The sequence below is a fragment of the Colobus angolensis genome, unplaced genomic scaffold (genome assembly GCF_000951035.1).
Source record: "Colobus angolensis palliatus isolate OR3802 unplaced genomic scaffold, Cang.pa_1.0 Scaffold76, whole genome shotgun sequence".
Taxonomy (NCBI): Eukaryota; Metazoa; Chordata; class Mammalia; order Primates; family Cercopithecidae; genus Colobus; species Colobus angolensis.
In genome coordinates this window covers 453,228-465,358 of record NW_012121376.1, presented here as the reverse complement: position 1 = coordinate 465,358, position 12,131 = coordinate 453,228, and the positions used below count along the sequence as shown (strand labels likewise).

At 51.4% G+C, this 12,131-nt stretch overlaps 1 protein-coding gene across 1 annotated transcript; it reads left to right on the top strand.

Annotated features, from left to right (window-relative positions):
• SPATA33 (spermatogenesis associated 33) lies at positions 1-9,650 on the top strand. The gene is made up of 2 exons (XM_011927982.1): positions 1-381; positions 8,976-9,650. Exons 1-2 carry the CDS (start codon positions 264-266, stop codon positions 9,185-9,187), a joined length of 330 nt encoding a protein of 109 aa, XP_011783372.1. The 5' UTR covers positions 1-263; the 3' UTR covers positions 9,188-9,650.
• The last annotated feature ends 2,481 nt before the right edge of the window (positions 9,651-12,131 follow it).

Genomic DNA, 12,131 nt, shown 5'->3' with positions numbered 1-12,131 from the left:
CTCGGCCCGGGGCGAACCGTTCCTGCCACCGAGTCCGCCACGGACGGCACCTTAAGTATCTTCCCGCCTGAGGCGGTTACGGAAACGGAGAGACTCGAGACTTTGAAGCCAGCTTATTCTAGACCCAAGCAGGCGACTGAAGACGATGGGACCCCCTGCCCTGGATTCGGTAAGTCCCGGGTCTAACGGATGATCCATATATTTCAGGTGAGGAGCAAAAGAAGGGATCCACCTATTCGGTTCCAAAACCTAAGGATAAGTTGATGGAGAAGCATTCCCAGGAACCCAGGCAGGCAGACAGGGAGTCGGAGAAGCCTGTGGACAGCCTCCACCCGGGGGCCGGGACAGCCAAGCACCTGTTGCCGGCAGCTTCGCTGGAAGGTAGGAGACGGCGGGAGGGAGCGAAGCGAGGTCAGCGGCTTGGAGGATCTGGGGCTGGGGTGAGGAGCCTACTTCTAAGACCTCACCGGATGGACACTAGTAGCAGGCACGCGCCGTAAAGTTGAAACCGGTTTGTTTTAGGAACTTTATGTAGGAGGTAAATACCCGGAATTCTTGGTTGAAAACATAAGTTTAATGAAAATGTAGGTCAGTTCCCGAGTGATAAGTATGTACCAGGTGGTCGAGGGGCTGAAGCAGTGTGCGTGTGTCTCACCTGAGGTTCTCCTGGAGGGCTGGGTATCTTGGTGCCACCGAGAATCCCTCAGCCTCCGCACACTGGAACAGAGCCTTGGGAGGCCGTCCCAGGCTGGAGTGTAGTTCTCCGAGGGCTGCTGGCACAAGCACATTGTGGAGGGTGACAGAGTAGAACCTGGGTGCGACAAAGGCGTCTTTTATAACAGCCTAGTGTGACCAGACCTTTGGGTGTGTGTGGGGAAGATGAGGCCCTAACAGTAGGAAGAAGCTAGAATACAAAATTTTCCATCAGTTTTACCACATGGAACTGGAAGTGTTAAATAGTTTAAACAACGGAGATGCTGCCTGGCGCAGTGGTTCACACCTGTCGTCCCAGCTACTCGGCGGACCGAGGCAGGAGGATCTTTTGACCCCAGAAGTTCAAGACCAGCTTGGGCAACATAGTGAGACTCTGTCTCTACAAAAAACAAATATTTAAAAATAAAAAACGAGGGTGGCATGATGGGGTCTGTGCCTACCAACAGGGAAGCAAGTTCCCAGGGGAGGTGGCCCCATCAGAGACCCGTTGCTGTTGGCCCAGTGGGAGCCAGCGAGGCCTTGCAGTACGAATTTCAGAAGGGTCAAGCAGGCAGAGCCCGCAGAGCCTGTCATCTGAGGAGATTGGGGGCCTGTGCCAGGAGGAAGTGTTTCAGTTTCATCACAAGAATGAACCACTCGGCGGGGCACGGTGGCTCACGTCTGTAATCCCAGCACTTTGGGAGGCCGAGGTGGGTGGATCACTTGAGGTCAGGAGTTCAAGACCAGCCTGGCCAACATGGTGAAACCCCATCTCTACTAAAAATACAAAAATTAGCTGGGCATGGTGGCATCTGCCTGTAATCGCAGCTACTCAGGAGGCTGAGGCAGGAGAATTGCTTGAACCGAGACCTGGAAGGCGGAGGTAGCAGTGAGCGAGATCGCACCACTGTACTCCAGCCTGGGCTATAGAGTGAGACTGTCTCAAAAAAAAAAAAAAAAAGAATGAACCACTCGGGTCAGAAAAAGTGTCGGGAATGACTGGCCTGCTAGGCAGAGGAGCTGGGTCTGGACTGGTTCAGATAGGCTTGTGGGATCAAGGGCTGGAAGTAGGAGGCTCTGGGCCTTGGACTTGGAAGAAAGGCTTGGATTTGAATTCCCAACTTTGGAACCTGTCACTAGAGGATGGAAGTCTGCAGGAATAGCACCACCTTAGGGTGGTGGTTTGGAAGATGCTACCTGTCAGGGTGCTTTTAGCTGAAAGTTACAGAAAAGCTAAGTAAACACAGTTTTAACACAGGGATTTAACGTCTCACAAATGAAGGGCCAGACGCAGAGCTTCCAGGTTGGCTTGTTAGCACAGCCGTGACATCAAGGGCTTTGCATGTCTCTTCCTGACCACTCTGAGTGTCCACAGCCCCCAATGAGTGTACAGCCCCCACACGCAGGCAGGACTGCGTCTACTTCAAAGGCATTGCTCCTTGCTTTATATTAGCAAGGACACCTTTCCCAGGAAGGCTTCGCCTGCCCAGCCTCTCTAGGACACACTCAACAGTGCAGATTCCCCAGGGGCTGGAGGGAGCTGTGAAGCACAGCAGTGGGCAGGACCTCTACCAGCCACGGAAGTGGGGGAAGGAGGACCGCCTGTTGGAAAGGCCCCAGCAGTGTCTGTCACACCAGAGGGTGTGGGAGGAAGGTGGACATGAGGGGAAAACAACAGAGCAAGAGTGAGGACAGAGTTCAGGAGAGAAGATGAAGTGTACACGCTCTCCATGCAACGGGCTGCGCAACAGTGAGGAGCAGGCTGCTGACTCCTTTGCCACACCGTGAAGGATCCTGAAGGTGGGACGCTAAGTGAGAAAAGCCAGAGGAAAGACCACTCATACTGCAATTCCCTTTACATGAAATGACCAGAAAAGACGAACACATTGCAGAGAGAAGCAGATGAGTGGTTGCTGGGCAGGAATGGGAGTCGACCACAGCTGAACGCAAGGGGCCTTTGGAGGGTCACGGAAGTGGTTTAACCTGAATCTGAGCCTGGGAAGCAGTGCAGTTAGCAGTCCTGGTCCCTAAGCCCTTCCTACCCAGGAGCCAGACTTATGAGTGAACAAGCCAGCAGTGATTCTGGAGTCGTCTCAGCTTGGGGCGTGCACCCCACGGGGAGCCAGCATCAGTGTCCAGCCCCAAGAGCCGCCCTGGACATCTCAGCGAGTCTTTAGATGCCTGCAGCTGCCCGGACACCCACAGGTGATACCTGTCCTGCCAAACCTGTCCTGAACCCATAAAATCCAGAGAAAAGCAAGTAGTTATTTTAAGCTGCTGAGGCTTGGGGTAGATGACTATGGAGCAGCAGTGACCAGAACAGAAGGGCCCTGATGGGGAGACAGTTTGGCCTGAGGTAATCACTGTGGCAGCTGTGGGGATACTGATATGGCTTGGCTGTGTCCTCACCCAAATCTCTTTTTGAATTCCCACACGTGGGAAGAACTGGGTGGGAAGGGGTTGAATCATGGGGGCAGGTCTTTCCCATGCTGTTCTCGTGGTAGTGAATGAGTCTCACGAGATTCGATGGTTTTAAAAACGGGAGTTTCCGGCGTAAGCGCTTGCTCTTCTCGCCTTCCGCCGTGATTGTGAGGCCCCCCAGCCACGTGGAACTGTAAGTCTATTCAACCTTTTTCCTGAATAAATTATTCAGTCTCTGGTATGTCTTTATTAGCAGCATGAAAACGGACCAATACAGATACGTTATACTGTTATCATAACTACTGCTATATATGCTTAAATTTTTGCGTTATAAAATTCACAAACATACAGAGGTCTAACACATCACAGATTTATAGTCAGCTTATTCCACAGTGTTGGAAATTCTACCACAAATAAAGAACTGGGGAAAAAAGGAAGGAAATGTTAGAAGGAAACCTGAGAGACCTAGAACCTGGGCTCAGTCACTCCTGAGACAGTCAGATTGGGTATTTGGGGATGAGTCAGTGTGAATTTGCTTCGATGTGGCAGTGCTATTGTAGTTATGCTAAAACACAATCCCTATCTGATAAGGAGGTATACTGCAACATTTATGGGTAAAATCATGTCTGAAATTACTTAAAGATACTCAGGACGCTGGGCGCGGCAGCTCATGCTGTAACCCTAGCACTGTGGGAGGCCGAGAAGGGTGGATCACTTGAGGTCAGGAGTTCGTGACCAGCCTGGCCCACATGGCAAAACCCCGTCTCTACAAAAAATACAAAAAAATTAGCTGGGCATGGTGGTGTGCACCTGTAATTCCAGCTAGTTTGGAGGCTGAGGCAGGAGAATCACTTGAACCCAGGAGGCGGAGGTTGCAGTGAGCCAAGATCGTCCCTGGGCAATGGAGCGAGACTCCATCTCAAAAAAAAAGATAGGAAAAAAATGAAGAAAGAACAAGACAACAAAATACTGATTGAGGCTGAGCGCTGCTTAGGTGCAATAGAAAATATTCTATTTTCTTGCGTGTTTGAACACTTTCTTTTTTCTTTTTTTTTGGAGATGGAGTTTTACTCTTGTTGCCTAGGCTGGAGTGCATTGGCGCGATCTTGGCTCTCAGCTCACTGTAGCCTCTGCCTCCCAAGTTCAAGAGATTCTCCTGCCTCAGCCTCCCAAGTAACTGGGATTGCAGGCGCCTGCCACCATCCCCAGCTAAATTTTTTTTTGTGTTTTTAGTAGAGATGGGCTTTCGTCACATTGGCCAGGCTGGCCTTAAACTCTTGCCTTCAGCTGATCCACCTGCCTCAGCCTCCCAAAGTGCTGGGATCACAGGCGTGGGCCACCGCGCCCGGCTCGTTTAAACACTTTTGCAACTTTGTTTGTTTGTTTGTTTTGAGACTTCCGCCTCCCCGGTTCAAGCAATTCTTCTACCTCAGCTTAAGGCACCCGCCACCACGGCTGGCTAATTTTTGTATTTTCAGTAGAGATGGGGTTTCACCATATTGGACAGGCTGGTCTCAAACTCCTGACCTTATTATCCGCCCTCCTCGGCCTCCCAAAGTGCCAGTATTACAGATTTGAGCCACTGCGCCTGGCCTGTAACATTTTTATGAAGGTAGAGTATGCTTAATTGCTAGAAAATTTTGAATAAGAAGAGAAATGGAACACTTCTATGAGCTATTAAATAATATCATGCTGAGTGAAAAAAGCCAGTTGCAGAAGGTCACGTGCTGTACGATTCCATTTCTTTTTTTTTTTTTTTTTTGAGACGGAGCCTCGCTCTGTCGCCCAGGCTGGAGTGCAGTGTTGCGATCTCGGCTCACTGCAAGCTCTGCCTGCCGGGTTCACGCCATTCTCCTGCCTCAGCCTCCCGAGTAGCTGGGACTACAGGCGCCTGCCATCACACCTGGCTTATTTGTTTTTGTATTTTTAGTAGAGACGGGGTTTCACCGTGTTAGCCAGGATGGTCTTGATCTCCTGCCCTCGTGATCCTACCACCTCGGCCTCTCAAAGTCCTGGGATTACAGGCGTGAACCACCGTGCCCGGCCCAAAACAAAAATTTTAAATGAGGTGGGAGGATCACTTGAGTCTGGGTGGTTGGGGCTTTGTTGAGTCTTGGTCATGCCACCACCTGCTGCTGTCACGGGAGCCTTAGGGTGTCACTTTACTAGCCAGAAACCTCTGTGACCGCAGCACTTCTGCCTGGGTTTTGCTCACACCTGCTGGGCTTGTACTGTCCACTCAGCCAGCAGACTGCACTCAGCTCACACTCCTAGTCCAGATCCCACACCTGCAAATGGCGAGCCAGGTAGACAACAGTGAGCGGTGTGTGGGGGAGCAAGTGTGGGGTCCAGCCGCTGTGCACAGCCAGGCAGGGGCCTGGGTTGGGCAGCTGCAGGTGCTAGCACAGGTACTGGCTCTGTGCGAGGCTGCAGCTGGACCAGATGTACATGTGGCTTCTGCTCCGGGCGCCTTCATCTGGATGAGGGGAATGCAGTGGCACCCAGGAGATTGGAGATGCCAGCAACGATGGAGCCCCAAAGAGGGTGTCACAGCCCTGACCTGGGCTCCCCACAGGGCCACAACTGTTCTCTTTGTCACCTGCCGCGTGGTAAGCCAGGGGCAGGTGGGTGCATTTCAGCCCCATTTATTAGCAGCTCTTTGAGTCTCGCGATTTGGTGGGTCCCACGTTTTTGTCCTGCCTCCAGGGAGAATGAGATATGCAGACAATTGGAGGGTGAGCAAGACAGACAGGAGCTTCACTGAGCGACAGAACAGTTCTCAGGAGACGGAGAATGCGTAGCTCCTTCCCCCGCAGCTGGTCGTTCTGATGTCTTCTGTGAGTCTGGCTGAGTCCAGGGTTTTTATGGGCTTCAGAAGGGGGGAAGTGCTGACTGGTCCATGGGCAGCCATGGATAGGCCAGCAAAAGCACCGTAAGTTCTCACTCTGGGCCACAGACTCCACCAGAACTGAAAGTCCAGCCCCCAGGCTTCAGGCCGTCCCTGGCTTGAAGGTGGGGCTTCACTGGGGCCCTGCTCCTTTCTGCCCAAGAGCCTTTCTGCCTCCTGCTGCCATGAATCATGTTGTCCATGGTGTCCAGGCTGTTCGTGCTGAGGGATGCCTGCAGGCTCAGGCTGAACTGCCCTCAGGTCCCCCTCACCTTTCTCCCCATGCTCGTCAGGACCTGAAGTCTGGAGGGGGATCGAGGCGGCGGGGGCTGGCTTGTCAGCATTGCCTTGAGTGCATGTACACCTGGCCAGGTCGTGACAGTGCCTGGGCTTGGCCTCAACTTTGCTCTGAAATTGCAGTGGGCAGTGGAAGTGGGGAGAGGCCAGACAGTGGGAGCAGGCACTTCTGAGCCTGCAGGGTTGGGGGTGCCTCCTTGGCCCTGAGACCACAGGGATGCCAAGGGCCATAGCTGTGCTGGGTTGGGCCCTGGCCGCATCAGCTCAGGAGGGGAGGCTCCTGCCTGTTCCTGTCTCCCGTGGGATCTGTGGAGCACGCAGCCCTGGCCACGCCTTGTCTGCTGTAGCTGGTGCCTTTGCAGTGGCTGCTCCAGGTGGCCTGCCCCTGCCCTCACTGCCTGGGTCACCGGAGTGAGACCCTGACCCCCCCTCCCCAAAAAAAGAGAAAAAGTGGAAAATAGGCAAATGTTTTTATAAGTTTGGAATAGGGAACACCTTTCTAAGTTCATAGTCTCTTTGTGGAAACGTAAGTTGACGTCGTCTCTATGGAAAAGTTTGACAGTATTTACCAAAATTTGAAGTGAATTATACCCATTTATCCAGAAGTTCTAGTAATTTACCAATAGATAAACCCTCCAAAGAGTATGAACACATAAATGCAAGAATGTTCACTGTCGCGCTGTCTGAAAAAGATAAAAATTGGAAATAGGCTGGGTGCAGTGGCTCACACCTGTCATCTCAGCACTTTGGAAACTGAGGCAGGAGGATCCCTTAAGTCCAAAAGTTTGAGACCAGCCTGGGTAACACAAGGTGACCTCATCTCTACTGAAAAGAAAAAAAAGTGAGCCAGGTATGGTGGTGTGAGAATAATATGGTCCCATAGGTGAGATCTGTGGTCCCAGCTACTCAGGAGGCTGAGGTAGGAGGATCACTTGGGCCTGGGAGGTCAAGACTCTAGTTTGCTATGATCACATCTACAAATAGCCACTGCACTCCTTCCTGGGCTACAGAGTGAGACCTTGTCTCGAAAAATGGAAGAAAAGGGCTGGCACAGTTGTTCATGGGTGCTGTAATCCCAGCACTTTGGGAGGGTGAGGTGGGAGAATAACTTGAGCCTGAGAGTTTGGGACCAGCCTGGGCAACGTGGCAAAACCCTGAATCTACAAAAAATTTTAAAATTAGCTGGGTGTGGTGGTGCATGCTGGTAGTCCCAGCTACTTGGAAGGCTGAAGTGGGAGGATCATTTGAGCCCAGGAAGTTGAGGCTTTAGTGAGCCATGATCATGCCACTGCATTTCAGCCTGGGCCACAGACCAAGATCCTTTCTCAAAAAAAGAAAAAGGGACATCTCTCAGTGCTTAATGCAGCTGTGGGTCATTCGGCAGCTGACACAGATGAGGCTCTGTAACACAGCACCGCAGGCAAAGGGAGAGGCCGAGGCCTGAATACCCCATCTGACGAGCCTTGGGCAGGCGACTTGGGTTGTCTGTGCCTCAGTTTTGTCTGTGAAATGTGGGTTGTCAGAGACCTCTAGCAGAAGCTGCCGTGTGTCATTTTTCACTGTTCTAGGGCTCAGAACAGGCACACGATAAAAGCCAGCACTGTCGGCCGGACGTGGTGCCTCACACCTGTAATCCCAGCACTTTGGGAGGCTGAGGCGGTGGATCACCTGAGATCAGGAGTTTGAGACCAGCCAACATGGAGAAACCCCATCTCTACTAATAATACAAAAATTACCTGGACATGGTGGCGGGAGCCTGTAGTCCCAGCTGCTCGGGAGGCTGAGGCAGGAGAATCACTTGAACCCAGGAGGCGGAGGTTGCAGTAAGCCGAAATCACACCACTGCACTCCAGCCTGGGTGACAGAGGCGAGACTCCATCTCAAAAACTAATAATAAAAAATAATAAACCAGCACTGCCATTGCCAGGTGTCCATCCTACCTCTCATCCAGGTTCGTGAGCTATCAAGTGTCCCCACAAAGCTGTAGAACAACATACCCACTGTAGTTACATTTCCGTGAAAAGGTGACTGTGAGTCTTCTAACCCTGTACCACACATATGTGTGCAGAGAGAGCGAGCTCCGCCCTGCTCTCCCAGAAGTCCGTAGCAGTGACAGTCCAGGAAGGGGGCGGGTGGCCGGCCAGGAGAGCAGCCGGCGAAGGAGCACTTCTGCTTTGTACTTGGCAGTGCTTGGCAGGCTCAGCAGTTTCACAGGTCTCAGGCGTTCCTTGTAACCTTAACAGGTTTAAGAAAATGGGAGCAACATCAGAAATGTCCATTTCTAGAACATTCTAATGAATAAAGTTCTGTACAGAGGGCTTTACCAGAATTAGAAAGCTTTGAAGTGAAAATGATGTCTCTGAACCTTGAGCTCGGAGGCGGCTCCTGCCTGGGCGTGTGCCCTCTCTCCTTCCGGCGCTGGTCGCCCTGACGCCATCCTGCCGCGGATGGTGGAAGTGTTTCTCCTGGTTTCTTCCCTGAAAAAGGGTGTCCAGCATCAGCAACCCTCCTGGCTGAGTTGCAAATCCATTAAGCCCTGGAATGTTCATGGACAGTTTTGATCACTTTTGGACTCACCCATTTCTTCTGCTGACCATACATCTAATTCCTTTACGTGGCAGGAGGTGGAAGGAGCTTTCCACACATCTACTAAATGCCTGGATGTTTTTTCCTCTAGAGAAACCTGATGTAAAGCAAAAGTCCAGCAGGAGGAAAGTGGTCGTTCCACAGATCATCATCACGCGAGCGTCAAATGAGACGCTCATCAGCTGCAGTTCCAGCGGGAGTGACCAGCAGAGAACCATTTGGGAGCAGGAGGACTGGGGCCCCTACCGGCGGCACAGGAAGCCCAGCACAGCAGACGCCTACAGTTCACATCTCAAAGAATAAACAAGTGCCCTAGCATGGCACTCGTTACTCCCTGCAATAGGCGTCTCAGGAAGGGCCACCCCACCCTGTGAGAAGCCAAGGCCCCTTCTCCAGTGATCTTGGGGAGGGTGGCACCAGGGCTGCCCCACCCTGTGAGAAAACAAACCCCCTTCTCCAGTGCTCTCGGGAAGGGTGCACCAGGGCCACCCCACCCTGTGAGAAACCGAGGCCCCTTCTCCAGTGATCTCGGGGAGGGTGGCACCAGGGCTGCCCCACCCTGTGAGAAAACAAACCCCCTTCTCCAGTGCTCTCGGGAAGGGTGCACCAGGGCCACCCCACCTTGGAGAAGCTGCGGCCCCTTCTCCAGTGCCGTTTGGTCCTTCCTTCCCCAAAGCTGCTTACAGCTCGGTCGAGGCAAGAGTGAGTGGCTCAGAGAGCGAGCTTTGTGGTGATAAATGAATAAATTAGTATGTTCATGTTGGAAGTGGCTGTCTGTGCAGAGTGATGGACAGCAGATGGCATCTTACATTCTGGTTCGCGGTGGACAGTTAAAACACTTGCCTTTGTTTCAGAAGGAGGCGATGTGAATACTTGGAAGTTATAGTGAATAAGATGCCCCCAAACCTGAGGAAAAGGTCAGATTCTAAGAGCTAAACGTTAAGATGTAATGTTCCGGAACAAAGAGGTACAAAGTCGACTAACAGGCCCCAGGGCTCCTTGCTTGACACTAATCTGACTCCGCTTATTAAAAGGCCCTAAAGAAGAATGTGGAATGTGTGCTGGGGGCATGGGATAGCCATAGCACTGAGACTTTGGAAGTGGCCTTGCCAGCGCTGTCCTGTCTTTCTGGCCCACAGATGAGGGCTCCTGATGGTGGAAGGGACCTGAGTACAATGGGACGAGACAAGTTATCAGGTGGCTGCGGCCTCTCCAGCAACCCTCGGCTCAGGCTAGACATCCCCCTGTGTTGAGAAGGCTCTGCCCTGTCTGGAAGCCTGATGCATTTAGTGACAGTGTGCTCGCTTTATTAGTTTCCAGTCTGGCCAACAAGCTTTCCGTGCAGTCTCCCGCTGGCTTGTTTCAGTGGCTGCAGAGAGTCCTGGACACGGACTTCTCAGGTGCAGGCAGAAGGAGCCTGCTGCCTGCCACACACATGCAGTTTCTCATCTGTACAGGCCTGTGTAGTATGTACACACATCCACAGAGCCTTAGGAGTTGGGAAAGGCCAGTCAAAACCTGCGACGCTAATTTCACTCCGCCGCAAGAAAAAAGTAAGTTGAAAGGTGGGTCACGCAAGAAACAGCCTCCTTGTTGTCCCTAAGCAGAGAGCTACAAACAACAAAGTTTCTCCACAGAGAAAGGTACTCTCTGTTCATGTGGTGTGAAGTGCCAGTGTTTTTTTTTAAGACTTTAAGTTCTACGGTACATGTGTACAACGTGCAGGTTTGTTACAGATGTATACATGTGCCATGTTGGTGTGCTGCACCCATCAACTCGTCATTTACGTCATTTACGTTAGGTGTTTCTCCCAGTGCTATCCCTCCCCCCTCCCCATACCCCACAACAGGCCCCGGTGTGTGATGTTCCCCTTCCTGTGTCCAAGTGATCTCATTGTTCAGTTCCCACCTACGAGGGAGAACATGCAGTGTTTGGTTTTCTGTCCTTGCGCTAGTCTGCTGACAATGATGGTTTCCAGCGTCATCCATGTCCCTACAAAGGACACGAACTCATCCTTTTTTCTGACTGCATAGTATTCCATGGTGTATGTGTGCCACGTTTTCTTAATCCCGTCTATCACTGATGGGCATTTGGGTTGGTTCTGACATGGAGAAACCCCGTCTCTACTAATAATACAAAAATTAGCCGGGCGTGGTGGTGGGAGCCTGTAATCCCAGCTGCTTGGGAGGCTGAGGCAGGAGAATCTCTTGAACCCGGGAGGCGGAGGTTGTAGTGAGCCAAGAAGACGCCACTGCACTCCAGCCTGGGTGACAGAGCGAGACTCCATCTCAAAAACTAATAGTGGTAAACCAGCACTGCCATTGTGTAGTGTACATACACACACACAGTCTTCGCTATTGTGAATAGTGCTGCAATAAACATATATGTGCATGTGTCTTTATAGCAGCATGACTTATAATCCTTTGGGTGTATACCCAGTAATGGGATGGCTGGGTCAAATGGTATTTCTAGTTCTAGATCCTTGAGGAATCGCCACACTGTCTTCCACAATGGTTGAACTAGTTTACAATCCCACCAACAGTGTAAAAGTATTCCTGTTTCTCCACATCCTCTCCAGCACCTGTTGTTTCCTGATTTTTTAGTGATTGCCATTCTAACTGGTGTGAGATGGTATCTCATTGTGGTTTTGATTTGCATTTCTCTGATGGCCAGTGATGATGACCATTTTTTCATGTGTCTGTTGGCTGCATAAATGTCTTCTTTTGAGAAGTGTCTGTTCATATCCTTCACCAACTCCATCAAAAAGTGGGTGAAGTGCCAATTTACTGAGCACGAGACAAATAATTGACTCCTTTTGTCTTGTGACACGTGGATTCAAGGATGTACCATGCCCTCCCTCCTTCCCCTCCAGCCCCTTTCCCCTTTAAATACTGAAGCCCTCAGCATCATCTTTGGAGGAAGGTACAGACTTGGCTCTCATGCACACATCCTTAACCTTGGCCAAATAAACCTCTAAGGTGACTGAGATCTGTCTCACATACTTGTTGGCTTAACAAGTTGGCGACCATGCAGGGACTCAAGAGTGGAGGTGGCCCCGCCCTTTGACAGAGTTTCCACTGGTGCTTAGGACCAGTTTGGGCTTTCTTTATTGCTCAGGACAATAGGACAATTGGCTGAGATTGGGAGCCCCGCCACCCTCCAGAGAATCTCTGATCTCCCGAAACTTGGTTGAGGTCTAAGGTTTATTTTGCGTACAACGCCTTTTCCTTTTCTGGTGTTTCACTTG